Source organism: Solea solea, chromosome 11 (genome assembly GCF_958295425.1).
Source record: "Solea solea chromosome 11, fSolSol10.1, whole genome shotgun sequence".
Lineage (NCBI taxonomy): Eukaryota > Metazoa > Chordata > Actinopteri > Pleuronectiformes > Soleidae > Solea > Solea solea.
Window position 1 is genome coordinate 15769074 of NC_081144.1, and position 13181 is coordinate 15782254.

Below are 13181 nucleotides of genomic sequence, written 5' to 3' on the forward strand. Positions count from 1 at the left end.
AGTGCAAACTAAAAGACAACATAACACTTTACTGTCATTGTTTTTGTTTCACTGCTCTCCTGCTATGGAGAAGTCAGTGAGAACCAATTATGTTTGAATTGTGCATTTTCAAAAAGACACCCATCTGCGTTTAAACAGGTTGCTACATCTTTCGTTAAAAAAAAAAAATCAACTGAGTTTGAATTCAAATAAGCAATCAGCCAATTAGATGGCAGCAGTGTATTTAAGCATCTAGAGATTGGCAAGATTACCCGTAAGAAACTCAAAACTAAGCATCCGAATGGGGCAGAAAGGTGATTTAATTGACTCTGAATGTGGCATGGTTATTGCACAACCATAACATGCACAACCATAACTACAGTTTACAGTGAAAGATGAGGGGGAAAAAAAATAATTGTAAATTATTGTAAATTATCAATCTTTCGACTTAAATAGACATTCAGCACTGGTAACGGACGTCCCACATTGTCCCACATAAAAATAATCCTTGTCCTTTCATTTACTTTGTTGGGATGTGGTCACCATATCCAAAGGTCTAGGGCTGCAACTAACGATTATTTTCATAATCGATCTGTGGATTAGTTTCTCAATTAATCAAGTAATCATTAAAAATGTCATAAAACGTTGAAAAATATCTATCAGTGTTTATCAGACCTGGAAATGATGACGTTCTCAAATGTTTTGATTTGTCCACAAACCAAAATGATAACATTTTAAGGATTTCTTACTTATATGCAGCAAAGAAACCAGACAATATTCACATTTAAGAAGCCTAAAAGTCACAGAAACTGGTTTTAATTCTTTAGAAAACACTCAAACCGAATAATGGATTATCAAAATAGTTGACGTTTAATTTAGTAATCAATTAATCGCTTCAGCCATACATAGGTCCTATGTGGAGTAGCATCCCGTGACCCATAGTTTTTTTCTGTGGGGGAACCTGTAGCAGCCACAGTTATGTGGATTGACGAGTCATGATAAACTGTATTTTTCTAAACCTATATGTACATATGTGTATGTATGTACATACATTTATTCAATATTTATTAAGAATAATAAAGATGATGTTTAATTCTGTTTGTAGTCCACAAGTGCTTTACTTTTTGCATGCTATTGCTATGGCATTACTATTCCTCCTGCCATTTACATAAGTAGGACATAAAGTGCATGGAAGTGACGACTGGGGGTTTGCCATTACCAGCCTCACATTGCTTATTAAAAGCAGAGGCTAATCCCTGCTGAAGCCACATTACCAATAAGTGATACCTGCAGCTATGAAACACTTCCATATTCTTCTGTGTCTCCTTGAATCTCTTTTCCATGTGTTTACTCAATGTACGGATGTGGCAGAATCAGAATTTTGGCTGGAAGGAGATTATTTGATCGGTGGGCTTTTTGATATACATCAGGACAAAACCACTTTCCATCACATCAGACCAGAAGCCATTGACTGCTCCAGGTGAGTCACATAACGTGTGGAACGGAAATGTTCTGACGTTGAAACTACTTTTTCCAACAATGAAAAGGTTTGCTTTGTCTTGTAAAGCCAGCGACTTTATACTTCCCATGTAACCCAATCTAGTTCATCAAATTTGTTGTGTAACATTTAATCTGACCTCAATTCTATGTCAATTCAATGTCTCAGCTCTTTCTTTGTACACGAGGTCTAAAGATGTCAAACTTGCTGTTCTTCTTATGTCCACAGTAAAACGCTAACTCTGTCAAGTTATCGGAGGTTTCAGTTGATGAGATTTGCTGTAGAGGAAATCAATAACTCCACCAACCTTTTGCCAAATGTATCTCTTGGATATGAGATTTTTGACCACTGTTCGGCATCACAGAACTTTCCGGGGATTTTTGACCTCCTTTCAGTCAATGGCTCAGTCTACCCTTGGGGTGAGCTACAGAAGAATCTGTCCAAATATTCAAAAGTCTTTGCAGTGGTTGGGCCTTTTTCAAGCAGTGAGACCTGGACTTCAGCTCCACTCTTCATGATGGATCTAATTCCTATGGTAAATTTTCACAAATAAGTGAAAAAAAAAAAGATCAAATGACACATCTGTCATTAAAAGTTGACCTCAACAACAAAGTATTTATTGTGAATGAAAATAATGCTGATTATTTTATTACTCTTTCACCAGGTCAGTTATGGAGCTGCTAGCTCTGCTTTTTCAGAGAAAGTGAAATTCCCCTCGTTCCTACGAACAGTGCATTCAAATGAAGCCATCATAGATGTGATTGTTGAAATCATATTGCATTTTAGGTGGCGCTGGGTTTCTTTTCTTCAGAGCAATGACGATTTTGGCACCAATGGCCTGGAGCTGTTCAAAAAGAAGATTGCCCACACTGACATCTGTCTGGCTTACTCAAAGACCCTTTTTGACAAGACAAATTCTAGCCAGATATTCAAACAGATCGATGCACAAATGATTCCTGTCATTATTGTTTTTGCACCAAAACAGATTGCGGAAGCTATTATTCTATCAGCAATAGAGCTAAACATCACCAACAAAGTGTGGATAGCAGGGGACACCTGGTCCTTAAATGAGAGGCTCCTCAAGATGAACGAAATCAGGAGTATTGGCACTGTTCTTGGAGTATCTCAATCAGTTGTGACGATACCTGGTTTCAGTGATTTTATCTATTCAACTATCGATAATTCTTTCTATGGACGTGAAGAACAGCAGACGTTTTGTAATCAACTTTGCAAATGCAGAAGCCTCAGTGCCAGTCGTCTGGTCTCTATCGACCCATCTTTCTCTTTTGCCGTTTACTCTGCCACGTACGCTGTTGCTCATGCCTTACACAATGTCTTGCAGTGTGGAGACGGTAAATGCAACAGCAGTATTACAGTATACCCATACATGGTAAGTATACAAATAATCAGATGGTTCATTTCAGTTAAATGTTATTTTTCACATACCGTCTATGGTCATTTCATTTAAATGTATTTTTGTTGCACAAATGTCGTAAACAACCTCTTTACACAGAAGGTCATGAGTCATTCGAACTTTGTCTCCACATCAGGTTCTAGCAGCGCTGAAGAAGTCTAATTTCACACTGCTGAATCATAGAATTCAGTTCGATGAAAATGGCGACCCTAATTTCGGATCCTATTCTATAGTCTTCTGGAACGCGAGTGGGGACGCAGAGGAGATCGGCGTTCATACTTTTTACCCATCAGTCCATTCTTGCATCAACGGCAGCAACGTTCAATGGTACACAAATGGAGAGGTAAGCCGTTTACTTTGTGCAGCAAACAATGCAGCGTTGTTTGAATAATAATACTACACTTAAAAGCTCCAGACAAGGCACAGTATTTTCTTTCCCACATTGTGCAGGTGCCGACTTCACTGTGTTCCGAGGAATGCTCTGAAGGATACGCAAAGGAGCAAGACGGAATCCACAAATGCTGCTTCACTTGTGAAATCTGTCCTTATGGGAGTTATGTGAACAGCACAGGTAAGCCATGCATCAGGCAGTGCACTGGGATCTTAATAAAATAGTAGTCACGCAAAATGAAACTGTTTCTTTATCAATACTTATTCCATTGCTTGTGTCAAACAGAGGACCCCTACACGTGCATAAAATGTGCAGAGACAGAATGGTCTACAGAAGGAAGTACATCATGTAATCTTCGGTTGGTGGAGTACATCAGAGTCACAGACGGTGAAGCCATACTGATCATGGTTGGGGCCTTGGTCTTGGTGGGCATCACACTAGCCATGTCTGTTCTCTTTGCCATTAACTACAACACTCCTGTTGTCAGATCAGCTGGGGGACCAATGTGCTTCCTAATCTTAGGCTGCCTCGATCTGAGTAGTCTTAGTGTGTTCTTTTACATTGACAAGCCAACAATGTCTTTTTGCATCCTGAGGTACTTACCATTCATTTTGTTCTTCTCTGTCTGTATTGCATGCTTTGTTGTGCGCTCTTTTCAAATCGTTTGCATTTTCAAAATAGCTGCCAAGTTTCCCAACATCCACAGTTGGTGGATAAAATATCACGGACAATGGCTGATCATCACTATGATATTTGTTACTCAGGCACTCTTATCAGTTATTGGCTATTCAAGTGGACCCCCCCAGCCTTACAATGAAACAGTGTGGTATCCAGAAAGAATCATACTTCGTTGTGACACGAGTTTGAAAGCAAACTCTGCTTCTACAATTTTACTTTTATTATTGTGCTCCCTTTGTTTTGTTTTCTCCTACATGGGGAAAGACCTCCCAAAAAATTATAATGAGGCCAAAGTGATAACGTTCTGTCTGCTCCTGCTGATCCTCACCTGGACTGGATTTGCCACTGAATTCATGCTTTACCGTGGCAAGCAAATCGAAACTCATAATGCTTTGGCAATACTCTCCAGTCTTTACTCTTTTCTGCTGTGGTATTTCCTGCCAAAATGTTACATCATCATTTGTCAGCCTCACAAAAACACACAGAAGTATTTCCAAGACCTCATTCAGAATTATACCAAAACAATTAGCCAGTAGTTTGTTACATTTTAAAGAATAGATTAAACAGTACACAAAGACATGTTGTGCCTACCTTATTGTCAATCAACATTTCTTACACATAAATCATTATTACAGTTTTTGGTCTGTTATACATTAGGTTAATAATATTTCAGGGCATATTTTAACTACTACTACTTCATATATTTTACATTTAACTTATTTTATTGATTGTCTTTAATTTTTCAGTCTTACATGGCCCACTCGTGTTTTTATGTGCCTTTAACTTCACTATATGGAATCTGTCTCAAATTGTGAGGAAAGGTAGAACAGGGAGCTCTGCTCCAGTGGAGGAGGAATTCAAATTGTAGTCGTAGTCCGGACCATTCATCACTTTCATCTGCTGTGTGATTGCAAATTGAGCTCTTTCAAATGACTTGTGTGGTGCAATGTTAAATTGTGCAGATACAATTTGTAAGAGGAGGTGGCATTCAAGCACAAACAAAAAGCTGCAGGGTTTACTTCATTTAATTTGTGTATATTTACATGTGACAATTTTGTGTGATCCTTTTAAAGAAGGCAACACTTTGTTCTACAAGTCCGGGCAGTGGGTGCAGTGGAAAGAGAGTTGTTTTAGCTATTAAAAATATGTATCCAATAAAAAAACTTTGAAGACAAAACTACAGAAAAATGGTGTTGTGACATATATGCTATACTACTCAGACTCTCACTTTTCAAATCTCATCTGAACACTCATCTAATTAAATTGGCATAGTCACACAGGTCATCTTCCATCTGGGAACATAATTTCCTTTTTTTTTTTTTAACTATTTTATACATTGTAAATTCACATTTTTGTATTCTAAGCCTTTTAATCACTTTCAAATGTGTGGGACTTCATTAGCAAAAGTCTGGGTTTTGAATTTAAATTGTGTGTGTGTGAAAAAAGCTGAAAATAAACAATAAAAAAAATATTTTTTTTACTTCTGGTGTATTATTTATGCTACTTTATGCTGCTTTTAACCCTTTTTAGCTGTGAGTTCTCTTGGAATAAGCTACATCATGCTGCCACACAGCCTGACTGATCTCAAGCATGAAAAAGTCGGTTAGACAGATATCGCAATGTTTCGCCATATGTCCAGTACTTTGATTCATGTACATTTATTTGTATGTTCCATCTTTTCCAGACTTGCAAGACATGACAGGTTTTGTTACTGAGATTATATTATTTGTGTCCATGACAGGGGTGGGAATCACGATACCAATAATATCACGATACTGTGATAATAAATACATTGTGAGACAATCATATGGCGATACATTGCGATACCTGTCTAACCGAAGAAAACAAAACGTCTGTGAAAAGTCAAAAGTGCAGGATTTCTCCATTTATTTACAACATAGAGAACAAAGTGCATAAAGTCTATGTATTGAACGTGGATAGAGCATCTCTTAATGCACTTTTCTCCACCATTATCCCGCTGTAAACTCCCTCTTCATGGACTAGGTAACTTCCGCTCAAGAGACTGTTTACTTTAGAGTGCCTTAATTTGTTCATTAAAATATCGATATTTGCCCTGGTCTATATTTTGACCCACCCCTAGTCCATGAAGTCCTTTAAATATTCAAGACCGTGTTTAGACTCTATATAAAAATGAACAAAGCCTTCCAGTTGCAAAACCAACTTAAGTTTCGAAGGCATGAAATTTGTGATTTGACCAGCGCCATGACAGTATTTGCAATCGGAAATTGGCAGACATCACCTGCAACCAGGCAACTATTAAACAAAACCAGGTGTCAACATATGTGCCGTGATTTATCATCCATTTTTCTTTAAATGGGAATATAATTAATAAAGCTGACATCGTGTGCTGTTGAAGAAGACGTGAAACAAGTGATTGAGAGCAATAAGTCCTCAGGAAAATGACATTATAAATCAAGTGAGAACTAGGCTCCTTTTTGGGCCCCATGAGAGAACATAATATTGGGTCCATGTGTAAATAAAATAACAACAGTTACTGTATAATATTCACTCTGAGAATATACAGTTTGACAATATATCAACATTACAGACAACTTCATTATGACTACACTTCTGTTTTCACATTCAAGAGCATGCATGACTCCTTAATTGGCGTAATCTGGCGTAATCTGAACCACTTCAATTTCACTGTGGATTGAAAGGGACTTTTTATGCAAAGGGCACATACAGTACATTGGATTATTTGTAGTTAGCGATTTTCCGGAACTGCGATTGTGTCAACACTGGCCATTAAAAAGTGTCAATGCATGAGTGCCAATGCTGAGCAGTCTCATAATCTCATTATCTGAGTTTATGAGGGTGGGTCAAGGTGGTTTGCCTTCATTTTTGGAAAGCTGTCATGTTGCCCATCTTTAAATCCACAGTCTGTGGATTATGCCATATAGATTCTCCTGGTCTAGAGGCTGAGGCGTGTCTGAAACGCATGCTCTGTTGAACAGCCTCGCCTCCTGTATGAAGGGTTTATGTTCTCAATAATGAGTTTCAGATCTTCCTCAACACCGCATGATGTCCACTTTGGAAATGATGGTCTAGTTTAAAATTGAGTGGACAATAAATAGCAGCATGTTTTAGGTCATGGACACAGCGTGGCCCATCGCTGCTCTTCCAACCATGGTTTCTACTGGTTTCAAAGAAAAACAACTTGGTGCTGAACGAAATATCAAACTCAAGGCTTCAAAATGGGAGTTCACTAAACAGTGGGTCGCATCACATTGGGTTGCCACGTCTTGCCACTGTCTTTGGCTTCATAAACCGCAGGAGTCCTTTTCTCCTCTTGTCTTCTATAAGTGCTGCAGTAAAAGGAAGCTGTCTCCAAAACTATGCAAGCAGACATCTTTTCAATGTTTGTCAAGATTTGTACACATTTATATCTGTGACAGAGAGTGGCTTTAAAGTAAAGTGTATTTTTAAAGCCTGCTATATTGATCCATGACAGAGGCACTGCCTTGTTTGCTCATGGTGGTTGCAAAACCTTGTGTCACAGGAAGCCAGTGCAGCAGCACTTAAAGGCTTTTGCATACTGATTTGTGAGTTCTCTTCCAACCATGTATCCCACATGCATGTAAATGAACGCTGAGGCTAAACACCACCTGTGTGTCACAACAAAAGTCCGTTCATATCAGTTTAGTAATTGATAACAATAGCCATGATGAAACGTCTTCCTGCTTCTCTGTGTCTGCTCGGATGTATTCTGTGGGCCTCAACTCAAAGCACTGTCTCAGCCTCAGAGTTTCATCTGGAAGGAGATTATTTGTTAGGTGGACTTTTTAATATTCATTACATCAGCCGTCACGTTCTTCACGACAGACCAGAAGGAATCGATTGCTCCAGGTGAGTCTTGTCATAAATCTAAATGATTACATTTTGAAGTTGAAACCCATGATTAATAAGAATAAGAATTTTTATCACAATTTCAAGAACTTTGCTGTATAAGATCAATTGCTACAGCCTAGTATCTCTCACGCTCATTTGCTACGACAATGTTTAAAAGTGTTTTTGAAGCCCCACTGAGTACACTTGACTCTCATGCTGTTTTGTTTTGGGGTTTTTTCTTCGTTTGCAGTCAAACCCTATTTCCTTCAAATTATCGGATGTTTCAGTTGATGAGATTTGCTGTAGAGGAAATCAATAACTCCACCAGCCTACTGCCAAATGTATCTCTTGGCTACGAGATATTTGACTACTGCTCAGACACTCACAACTTTCCTGAAATGTTCGACTTCCTCTCAGTCAATGACTTAACCCAAGCTCGGGGTGAACCACGCAAGCAACGTGCAAATAAGGCGAACATTCCCAAAGTAATATCAGTGGTTGGTCCCTTTTCAAGCACTCAGGCACTGACTATTGCCCCACTGTTCATGGTGGACATTATTCCTGTGGTAAGTTTGCAATTACTACATTTTAATGAGTTAAATTAAAAAATTTTATTGACTTAAAATTGTGATTACATTGCATTTGAGGGTTAATGGTCACTAGAAATGATTAATTTCCCTACTGCTCTTTTGGCAGGTGAGTTATGGAGCGTCTAGCTCTGTCCTATCAGACAAATGGGTGTACCCCTCTTTCTCACGCACAGTGAGTCCAAACGCAGATGTCATACAAGTGATCATTGATATTTTGCAACACTTTAAATGGCACTGGGTTGCTTTCCTGAACAGTGATAACAGTTTTGGCAATGATGGACTCGAAATGTTCATTAACGGAATTGAGGATACTGATATCTGCCTGGCATACAACAAAGGCCTTCATGAAAATTCAAATTATTCCAATATATTCAGACAGATAGATGAACAGCAAATACACGTAATTATTGTTTTCGCTCCAAAAGTATGGGCTGAAATTCTCATTGAGTCAGCGATACAGCTAAACATCACACACAAGGTCTGGATAGCAGATGACGGATGGGCTTTGCACAGGAGGCTCCCCAAGATGAAAGGAATCAGGAATATTGGCACGGTGCTTGGGATCTCGCAATCAAAAATTACAATACCTGGGTTTGATGATTATATCTATTCCTCTCTAAGTCGGACTCTCTGTGAGAGCGAAAAACAATTCAGGCTTTGTACTCAGGTTCACAACTGCAGCAACTTGAGTGCTGAAGATGTCATTGGTGCAGACCCATCTTTCTCTTTCCCTGTGTATTCTGCTGTATATGCCATCGCCCATGCCTTACACAATGTATTGCAATGTGGAGCCGGGATATGCAATGACAACATTACAGTGTACCCATATCTGGTGAGTATACAAATACAATTACTCATAATGATTTTCAGGGTTTGTGAACAACTTCTAGCACTAACAGTAACAACAAGTTTATTAAAATTTACCAGAGCAGTGTTCAACTGATTTTTAACCACCATTTGTACAGCATGTAATTGTTGTCTTCACTTTGTGTCTTCACATCAGGTTCAAGCAGAGCTGATGAAGTCAAATTTTACACTTTTAAATCAAAGTATTCAGTTTGATGAAAATGGTGACCCCAGGTTCGGCTACTATTCCATAGTGTTCTGGAATGAGAGTGGTATTCCACAGGAGATCGGTTTTTACAGTTTTTACGCATCATCCAATTTCTTCATCAACAACACATTAATAAAGTGGTTCACAGATGGAGAGGTAAGCTGATTTTGTAGAATGCTATAATGTGTTCTCCTTATATCTCCCATATATGCACACACATACAACGTTGCATAAGGCTGGTTTAAATCTATTGGGTGAACATGTCAAATCAAATGGAATTTAAATCACAACATACATTATCTCAATGAGCTTTACTTATACAATGTGTCCATAGTGCTGTAAAACGATAAATTTTTTTCTAATTGCGATGAATCACAGAAGCCTTTTAACGTTCAAAATGTTATTAATTTGCATTTCACAACAATTTTTAATCCCGAATTAACGGTGTATCTTGATTGGGAATCAAATGTTTGCGAAGAAAGTTACTCTTTGGTGTTTGACATTGATTGTCTTGATCATTTCAAATCTAAGGAATGAGCCTGAGGTAACACAATTGGCTGATGGAGTCATCTCTGCACGGCTGCGTGAAACTGCGGGGACTTTGTTGTACACGCGACATACCCACACACACAAACACACAAACAAGTGTAAATACATGATTTTCGCACCTGCCCTTCTAAATATCTGTGCATTACACTGGGTCCAGACTGATTCTGTGATACAGAGAACCTGCAGAACTGTATCTCACCATCTCTCAGCAGAGCTGCGGCTTCATTTATTTGTTTTATTTCACTTCCTAAGTGGGTTTCTCTGGGTTCTCCGGTTTCCTCCCACAGTCCAAAAACATGCAAATTTGGGAATAAGGCAAATTGGACAATCTAAATTGACCGTTTGTCTCTATGTGGCCCTGTGATGGACTGGCGGCCTGTCCAGGGTGAACCCCGCCTTTTGTCGGCTGGGATTGGCACCAGCGCCCCCCGCAACCCTCATGTGGAGCATGAAGTGGTAGAAGATGAATGAATGAATTAACAGTGATTGATCCAGTCGTTTGCCCAAAGTGGCATTGTATTAATTTTTTTGTTGCATAGACCACAATCATCAGTTGTTTTTAAATGTATGAAAACACCCCGCAGCTCTGACATGTGTAAACATGGTGCACAACTGGCTATTAATGTGATTTACTGACTATGATATGAAGCTATTGAAACCATAGAAACCATGTCTATTCGGATAGCTCAATTCTATAAAACATCTTCACAAACTGAAATGGCTACTTTCCTGTTAATAGTTGCCTTCACCCTCCACAGCATTATTTTTCCACTGCACTCACATTCAGTCATTGTTCAATACATGTACCGTGCAGGTTCCGACTTCAGTGTGTTCCCCAGAATGTTCTGTTGGATTTGCAAAGGAGCCAGATGCAATCCACAAATGCTGCTTCATTTGTGAAATGTGTGCGCCTGGAACTTATATCAACACCACAGGTAAAACACAAACACTGTGCCGTCACTGTTGCTTCCTAAGCTCTTTTCTGTGGCTGGTAGAAATTACACTTCAAATTCCCCTTTCACTCTGACTTTTTGGCAATGGGTATGAATCAAATCTGTTGAGGAAATGACTTGCAGAGAAGCAGTTTCCCTCTATTATCATATACAGCTTTGTCCAGTTAAAAGATGAAGTAAAATTAAATCCCTGCAATTGTAGCAAGTTTAAATTAAACAAAGTCTGAGCAGAACATGCAATATGAAAGATAGAAAATGTAAAAGTAAAGCACCAAATCATAACATAAATTGTCTCAAGGCATGTTTAAGGCCGCAACCTTATGGTATTATAGAGAGAGACTGAAATAAAAAATAATTTCCATCTCTTGTGTTACACAGAAAATCCCTACGACTGCATAGAATGTGCAGAGACAGAATGGTCTACAGAAGCAAGTACGTCATGTAATCTTCGGTTGGTGGAGTACATCAGATTCACAGACAGTGCAGCCATACTGATCATGGTCGGGGCCCTGGTCTTGGTGGGCATCACACTAGCCATGTCTGTTCTCTTTGCCATTAACTACAACACTCCTGTTGTCAGATCAGCTGGGGGACCAATGTGCTTCCTAATCTTAGGCTGCCTTGGTCTGAGTAGTGTTAGCGTGTTCTTTTACATTGACAAGCCAACATTTTCTTTTTGCATCTTGAGGTACTTCCCATTCTTTTTGTTTTACACGGTTTGTATTGCATGCTTTGTTGTGCGCTCTTTTCAAATTGTTTGCATTTTTACAATATCTGCCAAGTTTCCCAACGCCCACAGTTGGTGGATAAAATATCACGGACAATGGCTGGTCATCACCGTGATATCCGTCACCCAGGCACTATTCCTTGTCATTGGCTATTCACAAGGACCACCCAAGCCCATAGAAACATTGTGGTACCCAGACAAAATCCTACTCGAATGTGACATGAATATGAGAGCCAATTATGCTCCTATTACTTTACTTGTATTGTTGTGCTCTCTTTGTTTTGTTTTCTCCTACATGGGAAAAGACCTTCCAAAAAATTACAATGAGGCCAAAGTAATAACTTTCTGTCTGGTCCTGCTGATCTTCACCTGGGTCCTTTTTGGCACTTACCACAACCTCACACGTGGCAACAGTATTACAACTCTTAATGCTGTGGCAGTACTCTTCAGTCTCTACTGCTTTCTCCTGTGGTATTTCCTGCCAAAATGTTACATCATCATTTTTCAACCTCACAAAAACACACAGCAATATTTCCAAGGACTCATTCAGAATTATACCAAAAACAATTAGCCAGTAGCTGATTTCAGTGAAAGTGTCCCTCAGTGTAGCTGGTGTGACTCAGGCGTTATGAAAAAGTACAATACATTGCTAATATTACATTACATTACATTACATGTCATTTAGCAGACGCTTTTATCCAAAGCGACTTACAATGGAATTAGGTACAATCAGCCAGGGGTGGAGTCGAACTTGCAACCATTGCGACCATGATGTCTTTCGTACACAGTACTGTAACCAGTAACCACTGAGCCACTCCACCCCTAATAATCTGTGAATCCTTCTACTTTGGGATTATGGAATGTTATAACAATGAAAACATGAAGCACTTAAAAGTAGTTGAACACGATGCTCATTTGCTGTTCACGACATGATGATTCTCAATATGTTTTAAAACAGAAGCTTTAGCTTTGTTAGAGATTAGAAATAGGCTCCAGGTACGGTATAGCTGATTGTGTCATCTGAGTGCAACTCTTTTCATTTTTAAAACTGAATAGACTATGTTTGGTGATAGATTTCAATGATGCATAAAAGCAAATGTAAAAATATAATATATATATATATATATATGTATATGTATATGTACAGTATATATAAAACTGCTTCATGATTAAATTACCCACATGGTCAGTTTATTGGCTGATGATCTGTTGAAGGTTATGTGATGTTTTCAAAGTCAAATTGTTATCGCTATAATAAAGGAAACAGCATGGAATTTGTATTTTAAAGTGGGTGTCATAGAAATCCCACCACATGATGGCGCCACCTTACAGCCAAACTGTTGTTGTGCTGGCCCTTGACCAGGGTGTCATCATAAAATGAGAATTGGTTCTCAACTGACTTACCCTGGTTAAATCACGGTAAAATAAATAAATAAAAATAAGTATGGCAAACGCTGCAGCCCACAGAAATGAGAAACCTGCACAGACGGGGAATA

The 13181-nt window shown here is 38.8% G+C and overlaps 2 protein-coding genes across 2 annotated transcripts; both read left to right on the forward strand.

The window, feature by feature from the left end:
• The first annotated feature begins 1274 nt into the window (after positions 1 to 1274).
• Positions 1275 to 4583, forward strand: LOC131468209 (taste receptor type 1 member 2). The gene is made up of 6 exons (XM_058642212.1): positions 1275 to 1459; positions 1706 to 2012; positions 2142 to 2867; positions 3028 to 3234; positions 3342 to 3462; positions 3568 to 4583. Exons 1-6 carry the CDS (start codon positions 1275 to 1277, stop codon positions 4494 to 4496), a joined length of 2475 nt encoding a protein of 824 aa, XP_058498195.1. The 3' UTR covers positions 4497 to 4583.
• Positions 4584 to 7584: 3001 nt separating this feature from the next.
• Positions 7585 to 12726, forward strand: LOC131468276 (taste receptor type 1 member 1-like). Its single transcript, XM_058642334.1, has 6 exons — positions 7585 to 7830; positions 8063 to 8378; positions 8509 to 9234; positions 9406 to 9612; positions 10820 to 10940; positions 11337 to 12726. Exons 1-6 carry the CDS (start codon positions 7646 to 7648, stop codon positions 12254 to 12256), a joined length of 2475 nt encoding a protein of 824 aa, XP_058498317.1. The 5' UTR covers positions 7585 to 7645; the 3' UTR covers positions 12257 to 12726.
• Positions 12727 to 13181: the final 455 nt, after the last annotated feature.